The sequence below is a fragment of the Salvelinus alpinus genome, chromosome 5, assembly GCF_045679555.1.
Source record: "Salvelinus alpinus chromosome 5, SLU_Salpinus.1, whole genome shotgun sequence".
NCBI classification, from domain to species: domain Eukaryota; kingdom Metazoa; phylum Chordata; class Actinopteri; order Salmoniformes; family Salmonidae; genus Salvelinus; species Salvelinus alpinus.
Window position 1 is genome coordinate 14,967,037 of NC_092090.1, and position 14,008 is coordinate 14,981,044.

Genomic DNA, 14,008 nt, shown 5'->3' on the forward strand with positions numbered 1-14,008 from the left:
TATAGAGACAAAGTGGGGTGAGACCTGAGACCGGTGAAACGAAGTCACTGTATACAGCTGGAGATGAAGGAGAAGAAGATGAATGAAGAGCCAGATTGAAAGTTATGTTGACGAAGATTATGTTTTCCGTCCTGCTCTCTCTTCTCTGTCAAGAAGATCTACTCATGTCTTCCATCTCCTCAACAAACGTTTGCTTGCTGCTTGCCGATGGAAATAAAGAATCCACATGATGTTGTTTTCATTAATAAGCCATTTTGGGTAACTTGGTGACAGCGAGAAAAGCTGAAAAAGTATCGTCTCTGATACGCGTTTTAATTTAATCCAGAAGGGAATTGCGTTTTCCCATAATGCTCTTAGTGGCCAGAGGAAGTGAGGAGAATGAATCTACACCATCACAAATCCGGTCTGTTTTTTGATCAGTTCCCATAGTTGTGTTTGCGGTCCTTTGATTTTGTTCTTTGTGATGAATTTGTCTTGTCTGTGAATTATGGTTCCCACATGGTCTAATCAGGGTTTCACCACAGTGCTTAAACACTCTGCTCAACTCCTACCAGAAGTTGTGAAGGCACGTTGGTTGCAATTATGGATCTTTCTCAACTCAGCACCTGTGGTAGATCTCTAAATCTGATCTCACGTACAGAAAAAAAATGAAGGCGGTCGAATTTGACTGGGAAGGGAATTCCCTACCCTGATGTGAGCATCGTACAGTCAATGGTCAGTCATCATCTGACGAAGAGTGATCTGCCAATCAGAGGGCTGCTGCCTGGCATCAGTATTCTAGATGCCATCTCCAGCCTTTATGTCGTTAAGCAAGGCACTCAGGGTGTTTGTCTCGGGGTGTTGGTAGAAAACAAATAGATCTCCAGCCTTTATGTCATTAAGCAAGGCACTCAGGGTGTTTGTCTCGGGGTGTTGGTAGAAAACAAATAGATCTCCAGCCTTTATGTCATTAAGCAAGGCACTCAGGGTGTTTGTCTCGGGGTGTTGGTAGAAAACAAATACATCTCCAGCCTTTATGTCTTTAAGCAAGGCACTCAGGGTGTTTGTCTCGGGGTGTTGGTAGAAAACAAATAGATTCCTTTACGTTTCCTCAGAATAGGACAATAAGGTATGCTTCTGTTCTTCTTGTCGTAAAGCCGTGTCTTAGCCAAGTACAATGGCAATAACCTGAAATAAGTGTTATTCAGTGTAGATCAGTGCTATTGTGTAAATGGCCTGACTTCAGTGTTACATTCAGTGCTACATAACGTTGGCATCTAGTAAAAGGAAATCTATTTTGGGATTTGTTTCATTTGTCCATTGTTGATGTAGTTCCAAAATGTTTTGCAATGTCAGCAATCAAGTTTTAAAGACATACTGTACATCTCAAAATACAGAAATACAGCAGGTATGATGCATTTTGTATACCGGCAATATTTCTGTACTTAAAGAAAATAAGTTAATATAGTTTTTCTGTGGAGTTTTCCTTTAATATACTTTGTATACAGTATGTCCATTTAAATGAGCAGGATGGAAATATCCATGTAAGCTGCTACATGATTTCAACATCCAGTCTTCTACACTATAACGTGAATGATCAACTTCAATATGACTACTACCGCTTATCCTCACACAAAACCTCCAGCCATCCATCCACCCCTTTCAATATGACTACTACCGCTTATCCTCACACAAAACCTTCAGCCATCCATCCACCCCTTTCAATATGACTACTACCGCTTATCCTCACACAAAACCTTCAGCCATCCATCCACCCCTTTCAATATGACTACTACCGCTTATCCTCACACAAAACCTCCAGCCATCCATCCACCCCTTTCAATATGACTACTACCGCTTATCCTCACACAAAACCTCCAGCCATCCATCCACCCCTTTCAATATGACTACTACCGCTTATCCTCACACAAAACCTCCAGCCATCCATCCACCCCTTTCAATATGACTACTACCGCTTATCCTCACACAAAACCTCCAGCCATCCATCCACCCCTTTCAATATGACTACTACCGCTTATCCTCACACAAAACCTCCAGCCATCCATCCACCCCTTTCAATATGACTACTACCGCTTATCCTCACACAAAACCTTCAGCCATCCATCCACCCCTTTCAATATGACTACTACCGCTTATCCTCACACAAAACCTTCAGCCATCCATCCACCCCTTTCAATATGACTACTACCGCTTATCCTCACACAAAACCTTCAGCCATCCATCCACCCCTTTCAATATGACTACTACCGCTTATCCTCACACAAAACCTTCAGCCATCCATCCACCCCTTTCAATATGACTACTACCGCTTATCCTCACACAAAACCTTCAGCCATCCATCCACCCCTTTCAATATGACTACTACCGCTTATCCTCACACAAAACCTTCAGCCATCCATCCACCCCTTTCAATATGACTACTACCGCTTATCCTCACACAAAACCTTCAGCCATCCATCCACCCCTTCCACCCACCCTCACACAGACAGAGCAATGTCAATCAAACTCAGTGACAGACAGCTCCTTCAGTGTAAAATATCTGCTTGCCTTTTAGGACAAGGCTCTGTTTACAGTGAGCTAGGAGATCAGGGAGAGAGGGGTAAGGCCAGGGCTCTTCACAGGCATTAGGGGAATGGAAACAATTATCATTCTGACATGACATCCCGAGACCTCCATGGCTATGTTTGTTTCTGTACGAGATACTTAAGGTACTGGAGTCCAGGTGTCATGGTCTAGAGATATTCCTAGGGAAAATCCTATAGTTTTATTGGATCAGAGGTATCAGCGGTAGCCTGTTTTCAACAGCACCTTAGAGGCTGCTGCCTATATACATAGACTTGAAATCACTGGCCACTTTAATAATGGAACATTAGTCACTTAAATAATATTTACATATTTTGCATTACTCATCTCATTTGTATATAATGTATTCTATTCTATTCTACTGTATTTTAGTCTATTCTACTGTATTTTAGTCTATCCAACATTCCTAGTCCAAATATTTATATATTTTTAATTCCATTCCTTTACTTTAGATTTGTGTGTATTGTTGTGAAATGGTTAGATATTACTCTTTAGATATTACTGCACTGTTGGAGCTAGAAACACAAGCATTTCGCTACACCCGCAATAACATCTGCTAAACATGTGTATGTGACCAATACAATTTGACTTGATTTGATTTGAATCTAGAGACAAGACAAACACCCTCTCTGGCATGTTATCTCTGTATCCTTCTCACACAGTGGCTACACAGTCAGCATCAAAATGGCCGCCTTCCGGCTAATTACAGCTGTGATGCTCTTGGTACCGCTGGGTGAAAGTCTCAAACCCACACATGTCCTGTTTCTGATGAAACTCCCATCTATCGCTTCGAGTTTGTGTAACTTGGCTGATGTTAATGTTCTAACCAGCATGACATCTTTCTGCTGCACTTCAGGTCACAGGCAAAAAACAACCGTTTTCTTCGGAAGTGTCTGTCGTAGCCAGTAAATATAATGTGCTGTCCAAGCATGCTATTAATGGCATGTGTTTGCCTTGCTGTGTCTGTTTCCAGGGCTCCATGATGGTTTCAACATTGACACCAAGAACCACAGGATCATCAAGGGTCCCAAGCAGGCCCAATTTGGATACACTGTGCAGCAGCACGTTGCCGGGGGACAAAAGTGGTAAGACGATTATTTACATTTTATACAACGGGTGGGTCAAATCCTGAATGCTAATTGGTTAAAACTGCATTCCAGCCGATGTCTATTCCACAAGTTAACACCGGCTATTTATATGACGTTAAAATGCCTATTTACTCTGTTCCATCTGACTGCACAATCCACTGTCTCATCAGCCCAGCCAAGCAATTTATTAACTTGATCTCCACCATTAAAAGCATCTAGAGCTCACATTTCTTTTAGACTGACATTTTGTATTAACCTTGCTGTCTGTCTCTCCAAAATTTGCAACATTGTTTCAATATTCATATTCGATCTCCAGCTGTAGCATAGTAATGAGGTCCATATAGTACTGTCTCAGAATCTTAAAGACGAGGTGAATTTCAAACAATCCCCAGAGTGACTACTGAGAGAATCTGTTTGGGTGCATTGTTTTAACTATTCCGAGGTAACAACCTCCTCACGCTCCTCACGATGGTTAAAGTCAGGTAAAAGATGAAGTCGTTTTACTGTTCAACGTCTCCAAGTGCTGACACATACAGCATTGTTACTGTCTGTCTCGGGACTCTGGAGCCAGACGGGGAGATGTATCCATTTCACTGCCAGGAAAGATAGCGAGCCATTTCTCCTGTAGTGTGGATTTGCCTGTCATGATTTGTGCCTTGGAACACAAATTTAGCTCATGAGCCGGACATTTCACATTCATCATATTACCTCATAGCAGACCCTGACTGGTTATAAACACTGTTATTAGGCCAACTGGCACTGCGGTGATGGGGATTCATCGCTGGCGTACTGTACGTCTGCTGGCCAGGGCTACACTGGAGCGCTGCCCAGTACCAGCTGTGTGTGCTGCTGTACACGCACTTACGCACTTACACGCACGCACACGCACACACACACACACACACACACACACACACACACACACACACACACACACACACACACACACACACACACACACACACACACACACACACACACACACACACACACACACACACACACACACACACACATTTATCCACATTCTTTCATTTAATTTAGACTTGTGAAACCAGGTATGTGCTCTTGTATGTCATAATTTTGTTTATTACCAATGTGCAAATACATAGAGTCAGTGGGAAACAGAGCACACAAGGTGTACAACATAGCTAAATAAACAAACACAAATACAAAAATAAATAAAGAAGAAGAAAAGAAAATATTGGGTCCAAATAAGACATAACTTACGCTATTGAGTCTCCTAATAGTTCTAATTCATTAATCAGGAGTCTTTTTGCCCCTTATACATTTTAATGTATCGAAGTCATATATCAATCACTTTTGAAAACATTCCCCTTGTCTAAATCTAACACATTCCCCTTGTCTAAATCACTCCCCTTGTCTAACACACTCCCCTTGTCTAACACATTCCCCTAGTCTAACACATTCCCCTTGTCTAACACACTCCCCTTGTCTAACACATTCCCCTTGTCTAACACATTCCCCTTGTCTAACACATTCCCCTTGTCTAACACATTCCCCTTGTCTAACACATTCCCCTTGTCTAACACATTCCCCTTGTCTAACACATTCCCCTTGTCTAACACACTCCCCTTGTCTAACACATTCCCCTTGTCTAACACATTCCCCTTGTCTAACACATTCCCCTTGTCTAACACATTCCCCTTGTCTAACACACTCCCCTTGTCTAACACATTCCCCTTGTCTAACACATTCCCCTAGTCTAACACATTACCCTTGTCTAACACATTCCCCTTGTCTAACACATTCCCCTAGTCTAACACATTCCCCTTGTCTAACACATTCCCCTTGTCTAACACACTCCCCTTGTCTAACACATTCCCCTTGTCTAACACACTCCCCTTGTCTAACACGTTCCCCTTGTCTAACACGTTCCCCTTGTCTAACACGTTCCCCTTGTCTAACACATTCCCCTTGTCTAACACATTCCCCTTGTCTAACACATTCCCCTTGTCTAACACATTCCCCTTGTCTAACACACTCCCCTTGTCTAACACATTCCCCTTGTCTAACACACTCCCCTTGTCTAACACATTCCCCTTGTCTAACACATTCCCCTTGTCTAACACATTCCCCTTGTCTAACACACTCCCCTTGTCTAACACATTCCCCTTGTCTAACACACTCCCCTTGTATAACACATTCCCCTTGTCTAACACACTCCCCTTGTCTAACACAATACCCTTGTCTAACACATTCCCCTTGTCTAACACATTCCCCTTGTCTAACACATTCCCCTTGTCTAACACATTCCCCTTGTCTAACACACTCCCCTTGTCTAACACATTCCCCTTGTCTAACACACTCCCCTTGTCTAACACATTCCCCTTGTCTAACACATTCCCCTAGTCTAACACATTACCCTTGTCTAACACATTCCCCTTGTCTAACACATTCCCCTAGTCTAACACATTCCCCTTGTCTAACACATTCCCCTTGTCTAACACACTCCCCTTGTCTAACACATTCCCCTTGTCTAACACACTCCCCTTGTCTAACACATTCCCCTTGTCTAACACGTTCCCCTTGTCTAACACGTTCCCCTTGTCTAACACATTCCCCTTGTCTAACACATTCCCCTTGTCTAACACATTCCCCTTGTCTAACACATTCCCCCTGTCTAACACACTCCCCTTGTCTAACACATTCCCCTTGTCTAACACACTCCCCTTGTCTAACACATTCCCCTTGTCTAACACATTCCCCTTGTCTAACACATTCCCCTTGTCTAACACACTCCCCTTGTCTAACACATTCCCCTTGTCTAACACACTCCCCTTGTATAACACATTCCCCTTGTCTAACACACTCCCCTTGTCTAACACAATACCCTTGTCTAACACATTCCCCTTGTCTAACACATTCCCCTTGTCTAACACATTCCCCTTGTCTAACACACTCCCCTTGTCTAACACATTCCCCTTGTCTAACACACTCCCCTTGTCTAACACACTCCCCTTGTCTAACACATTCCCCTTGTCTAACACACTCCCCTTGTCTAACACATTCCCCTTGTCTAACACACTCCCCTTGTCTAACACATTCCCCTTGTCTAACACACTCCCCTTGTCTAACACATTCCCCTTGTCTAACACACTCCCCTTGTCTAACACACTCCCCAGTATAACACACTCCCCTTGTCTAACACATTCCCCTTGTCTAACATACTACCCTTGTCTAACACACTCCCCTTGTCTAACACCCCCCCCTTGTCTAACACATTCCCCTTGTCTAACACATTACCCTTGTCTAACACATTACCCTTGTCTAACACATTCCCCTTGTCTAACACATTCCCCTTGTCTAACACATTCCCCTTGTCTAACACATTCCCCTTGTCTAACACATTCCCCTTGTCTAACACACTCCCCTTGTCTAACACACTCCCCTTGTCTAACCTACCCCCCTTGTCTAACACACTCCCCTTGTCTAACACATTCCCCTTGTCTAACACACTACCCTTGTCTAACACACTCCCCTTGTCTAACACCCCCCCTTGTCTAACACATTCCCCTTGTCTAACACATTCCCCTTGTCTAACACATTCCCCTTGTCTAACACATTCCCCTTGTCTAACACATTCCCCTTGTCTAACACACTCCCCTTGTCTAACACATTCCCCTTGTCTAACACACTCCCCTTGTCTAACACACTACCCTTTTCTAACACACTCCCCTTGTCTAACACATTCCCCTTGTCTAACACATTCCCCTTGTCTAACACACTCCCATTGTCTAACACATTCCCCTTGTCTAACACATTCCCCTTGTCTAAATCACTCCCCTTGTCTAACACACTCCCCTTGTCTAACACATTCCCCTAGTCTAACACATTCCCCTTGTCTAACACACTCCCCTTGTCTAACACATCCCCCTTGTCTAACACACTCCCCTTGTCTAACAAATTCCCCTTGTCTAACACATTCCCCTTGTCTAACACACTCCCCTTGTCTAACACATTCCCCTTGTCTAACACACTCCCCTTGTCTAACACACTCCCCTTGTCTAACACATTCCCCTTGTCTAACACATTCCCCTAGTCTAACACACTCCCATTGTCTAACACATTCCCCTTGTCTAACACATTCCCCTTGTCTAACACATTCCCCTTGTCTAACACATTCCCCTTGTCTAACACATTCCCCTTGTCTAACACATTCCCCTTGTCTAACACATTCCCCTTGTCTAACACATTCCCCTAGTCTAACACACTCCCATTGTCTAACACATTCCCCTTGTCTAACACATTCCCCTTGTCTAACACATTCCCCTTGTCTAACACACTCCCCTTGTCTAACACATTCCCCTTGTCTAACACACTCCCCTTGTCTAACACATTCCCCTTGTCTAACACATTCCCCTTGTCTAACACATTCCCCTTGTCTAACACATTCCCCTTGTCTAACACACTCCCCTTGTCTAACACATTCCCCTTGTCTAACACACTCCCCTTGTCTAACACATTCCCCTTGTCTAACACACTCCCCTTGTCTAACACATTCCCCTTGTCTAACACATTCCCATTGTCTAACACACTCCCCTTGTCTAACACATTCCCCTTGTCTAACACACTCCCCTTGTCTAACACACTCCCCAGTCTAACACACCCCCCTTGTCTAACACACTCCCCTTGTCTAACACATTCCCCTTGTCTAACACACTCCCCTTGTCTAACACATTCCCCTTGTCTAACACGTTCCCCTTGTCTAACACGTTCCCCTTGTCTAACACGTTCCCCTTGTCTAACACATTCCCCTTGTCTAACACATTCCCCTTGTCTAACACATTCCCCTTGTCTAACACATTCCCCTTGTCTAACACACTCCCCTTGTCTAACACATTCCCCTTGTCTAACACACTCCCCTTGTCTAACACATTCCCCTTGTCTAACACATTCCCCTTGTCTAACACATTCCCCTTGTCTAACACACTCCCCTTGTCTAACACATTCCCCTTGTCTAACACACTCCCCTTGTATAACACATTCCCCTTGTCTAACACACTCCCCTTGTCTAACACAATACCCTTGTCTAACACATTCCCCTTGTCTAACACATTCCCCTTGTCTAACACATTCCCCTTGTCTAACACATTCCCCTTGTCTAACACACTCCCCTTGTCTAACACATTCCCCTTGTCTAACACACTCCCCTTGTCTAACACATTCCCCTTGTCTAACACATTCCCCTAGTCTAACACATTACCCTTGTCTAACACATTCCCCTTGTCTAACACATTCCCCTAGTCTAACACATTCCCCTTGTCTAACACATTCCCCTTGTCTAACACACTCCCCTTGTCTAACACATTCCCCTTGTCTAACACACTCCCCTTGTCTAACACATTCCCCTTGTCTAACACGTTCCCCTTGTCTAACACGTTCCCCTTGTCTAACACATTCCCCTTGTCTAACACATTCCCCTTGTCTAACACATTCCCCTTGTCTAACACACTCCCCTTGTCTAACACATTCCCCTTGTCTAACACACTCCCCTTGTCTAACACATTCCCCTTGTCTAACACATTCCCCTTGTCTAACACATTCCCCTTGTCTAACACACTCCCCTTGTCTAACACATTCCCCTTGTCTAACACACTCCCCTTGTATAACACATTCCCCTTGTCTAACACACTCCCCTTGTCTAACACAATACCCTTGTCTAACACATTCCCCTTGTCTAACACATTCCCCTTGTCTAACACATTCCCCTTGTCTAACACACTCCCCTTGTCTAACACATTCCCCTTGTCTAACACACTCCCCTTGTCTAACACACTCCCCTTGTCTAACACATTCCCCTTGTCTAACACACTCCCCTTGTCTAACACATTCCCCTTGTCTAACACACTCCCCTTGTCTAACACATTCCCCTTGTCTAACACACTCCCCTTGTCTAACACATTCCCCTTGTCTAACACACTCCCCTTGTCTAACACACTCCCCAGTATAACACACTCCCCTTGTCTAACACATTCCCCTTGTCTAACATACTACCCTTGTCTAACACACTCCCCTTGTCTAACACCCCCCCCTTGTCTAACACATTCCCCTTGTCTAACACATTACCCTTGTCTAACACATTACCCTTGTCTAACACATTCCCCTTGTCTAACACATTCCCCTTGTCTAACACATTCCCCTTGTCTAACACATTCCCCTTGTCTAACACATTCCCCTTGTCTAACACACTCCCCTTGTCTAACACACTCCCCTTGTCTAACCTACCCCCCTTGTCTAACACACTCCCCTTGTCTAACACATTCCCCTTGTCTAACACACTACCCTTGTCTAACACACTCCCCTTGTCTAACACCCCCCCTTGTCTAACACATTCCCCTTGTCTAACACATTCCCCTTGTCTAACACATTCCCCTTGTCTAACACATTCCCCTTGTCTAACACATTCCCCTTGTCTAACACACTCCCCTTGTCTAACACATTCCCCTTGTCTAACACACTCCCCTTGTCTAACACACTACCCTTTTCTAACACACTCCCCTTGTCTAACACATTCCCCTTGTCTAACACATTCCCCTTGTCTAACACACTCCCATTGTCTAACACATTCCCCTTGTCTAACACATTCCCCTTGTCTAAATCACTCCCCTTGTCTAACACACTCCCCTTGTCTAACACATTCCCCTAGTCTAACACATTCCCATTGTCTAACACACTCCCCTTGTCTAACACATCCCCCTTGTCTAACACACTCCCCTTGTCTAACAAATTCCCCTTGTCTAACACATTCCCCTTGTCTAACACACTCCCCTTGTCTAACACATTCCCCTTGTCTAACACACTCCCCTTGTCTAACACACTCCCCTTGTCTAACACATTCCCCTTGTCTAACACATTCCCCTAGTCTAACACACTCCCATTGTCTAACACATTCCCCTTGTCTAACACATTCCCCTTGTCTAACACATTCCCCTTGTCTAACACATTCCCCTTGTCTAACACATTCCCCTTGTCTAACACATTCCCCTTGTCTAACACATTCCCCTTGTCTAACACATTCCCCTAGTCTAACACACTCCCATTGTCTAACACATTCCCCTTGTCTAACACATTCCCCTTGTCTAACACATTCCCCTTGTCTAACACACTCCCCTTGTCTAACACATTCCCCTTGTCTAACACACTCCCCTTGTCTAACACATTCCCCTTGTCTAACACATTCCCCTTGTCTAACACATTCCCCTTGTCTAACACATTCCCCTTGTCTAACACACTCCCCTTGTCTAACACATTCCCCTTGTCTAACACACTCCCCTTGTCTAACACATTCCCCTTGTCTAACACACTCCCCTTGTCTAACACATTCCCCTTGTCTAACACATTCCCATTGTCTAACACACTCCCCTTGTCTAACACATTCCCCTTGTCTAACACACTCCCCTTGTCTAACACACTCCCCAGTCTAACACACCCCCCTTGTCTAACACACTCCCCTTGTCTAACACATTCCCCTTGTCTAACACACTCCCCTTGTCTAACACATTCCCCTTGTCTAACACACTCCCCTTGTCTAACACACTCCCCTTGTCTAACACACTCCCCTTGTCTAACACATTCCCCTTTTCTAACACATTCCCCTTGTCTAACACACTCCCCTTGTCTAACACACTCCCCTTGTTTAAATACGTTCCCCTTGTCTAACACACTCCCATTGTCTAACACATTTCCCTTGTCTAACACATTCCACTTGTCTAAATCACTCCCCTTGTCTAACACACTCCCCTTGTCTAACACATTCCCCTAGTCTAACATATTCCCCTTGTCTAACACACTCCCCTTGTCTAACACATTCCCCTTGTCTAACACATTCCCCTTGTCTAACACACTCCCCTTGTCTAACAAATTCCCCTTGTCTAACACATTCCCCTTGTCTAACACACTCCCCTTGTCTAACACATTCCCCTTGTCTAACACACTCCCCTTGTCTAACACACTCCCCTTGTCTAACACATTCCCCTTGTCTAAAACATTCCCCTAGTCTAACACACTCCCATTGTCTAACACATTCCCCTTGTCTAACACATTCCCCTTGTCTAACACATTCCCCTTGTCTAACACATTCCCCTTGTCTAACACATTCCCCTTGTCTAACACATTCCCCTTGTCTAACACATTCCCCTTGTCTAACACATTCCCCTTGTCTAACACATTCCCCTAGTCTAACACACTCCCATTGTCTAACACATTCCCCTTGTCTAACACATTCCCCTTGTCTAACACATTCCCCTTGTCTAACACACTCCCCTTGTCTAACACATTCCCCTTGTCTAACACACTCCCCTTGTCTAACACATTCCCCTTGTCTAACACATTCCCCTTGTCTAACACATTCCCCTTGTCTAACACACTCCCCTTGTCTAACACATTCCCCTTGTCTAACACACTCCCCTTGTCTAACACATTCCCCTTGTCTAACACACTCCCCTTGTCTAACACATTCCCCTTGTCTAACACATTCCCCTTGTCTAACACATTCCCATTGTCTAACACACTCCCCTTGTCTAACACATTCCCCTTGTCTAACACACTCCCCTTGTCTAACACACTCCCCAGTCTAACACACCCCCCTTGTCTAACACACTCCCCTTGTCTAACACATTCCCCTTGTCTAACACACTCCCCTTGTCTAACACATTCCCCTTGTCTAACACACTACCCTTGTCTAACACATTCCCCTTGTCTAACACATTCCCCTTGTCTAACACACTCCCCTTGTCTAACACACTCCCCTTGTCTAACACATTCCCCTTGTCTAACACATTCCCCTTGTCTAACACACTCCCCTTGTCTAACACACTCCCCTTGTTTAAATACGTTCCCCTTGTCTAACACATTCCCCTTGTCTAACACAGTCCCCTTGTCTAACACAGTCCCCTTGCCTAACACATTCCCCTTGTCTAAAACACTCCCCTTGTCAAACACATTCCCCTTGTCTAACACACTCCCCTTGTCTAACACACTCCCCTTGTTTAAATACGTTCCCCTTGTCTAACACATTCCCCTTGTCTAACACATTCCCCTTGTCTAACACATTCCCCTTGTCTAACACATTCCCCTTGTCTAACACACTCCCCTTGTCTAACACATTCCCCTTGTCTAACACATTCCCCTTGTCTAACACACTCCCCTTGTCTAACACATTCCCCTTGTCTAACACACTCCCCTTGTCTAACACATTCCCCTTGTCTAACACATTCCCCTTGTCTAACACACTCCCCTTGTCTAACACATTCCCCTTGTCTAACACACTCCCCTTGTCTAACACATTCCCCTTGTCTAACACATTCCCCTTGTCTAACACATTCCCCTTGTCTAACACACTCCCCTTGTCCAACACATTCCCCTTGTCTAACACACTCCCCTTGTCTAACACATTCCCCTTGTCTAACACATTCCCCTAGTCTAACACACTCCCATTGTCTAACACATTCCCCTTGTCTAACACATTCCCCTTGTCTAACACACTCCCCTTGTCTAACACACTCCCCTTGTCTAACACATTCCCCTTGTCTAACACATTCCCCTTGTCTAACACATTCCCCTTGTCTAACACACTCCCCTTGTCTAACACAATCCCCTTGTCTAACACACTCCCCTTGTTTAAATACGTTCCCCTTGTCTAACACATTCCCCTTGTCTAACACAGTCCCCTTGTCTAACACATTCCCCTTGTCTAACACACTCCCCTTGTCTAACACATTCCCCTTGTCTAACACACTCCCCTTGTCTAACACACTACCCTTTTCTAACACACCCCCCTTGTCTAACACATTCCCCTTGTCTAACACATTCCCCTTGTCTAACACACTCCCCTTGTCTAACACACTCCCCTTGTCTAACACACTCCCCTTGTCTAACACATTCCCCTTGTCTAACACATTCCCCTTGTCTAACACACTCCCCTTGTCTAACAAATTCCCCTTGTCTAACACATTCCCCTTGTCTAACACACTCCCCTTGTCTAACACATTCCCCTTGTCTAACACACTCCCCTTGTCTAACACACTCCCCTTGTCTAACACATTCCCCTTGTCTAACACATTCCCCTAGTCTAACACACTCCCATTGTCTAACACATTCCCCTTGTCTAACACATTCCCCTTGTCTAACACACTCCCCTTGTCTAACACACTCCCCTTGTCTAACACACTCCCCTTGTCTAACACATTCCCCTTGTCTAACACATTCCCCTTGTCTAACACACTCCCCTTGTCTAACAAATTCCCCTTGTCTAACACATTCCCCTTGTCTAACACACTCCCCTTGTCTAACACATTCCCCTTGTCTAACACACT

General features: G+C 44.6%; 1 protein-coding gene across 1 annotated transcript in view; it reads left to right on the top strand.

Annotated features, from left to right (window-relative positions):
- The window catches only part of LOC139575599 (integrin alpha-11-like), an 85,367-nt gene that overhangs the window by 13,667 nt on the left and 57,692 nt on the right, over positions 1 to 14,008 (top strand). The window contains exon 2 of the mRNA XM_071400733.1: positions 3,557 to 3,668. Within this exon, the coding sequence (XP_071256834.1) occupies positions 3,557 to 3,668 (112 nt within the window). The remainder of the gene's footprint in view (positions 1 to 3,556; positions 3,669 to 14,008) is intronic.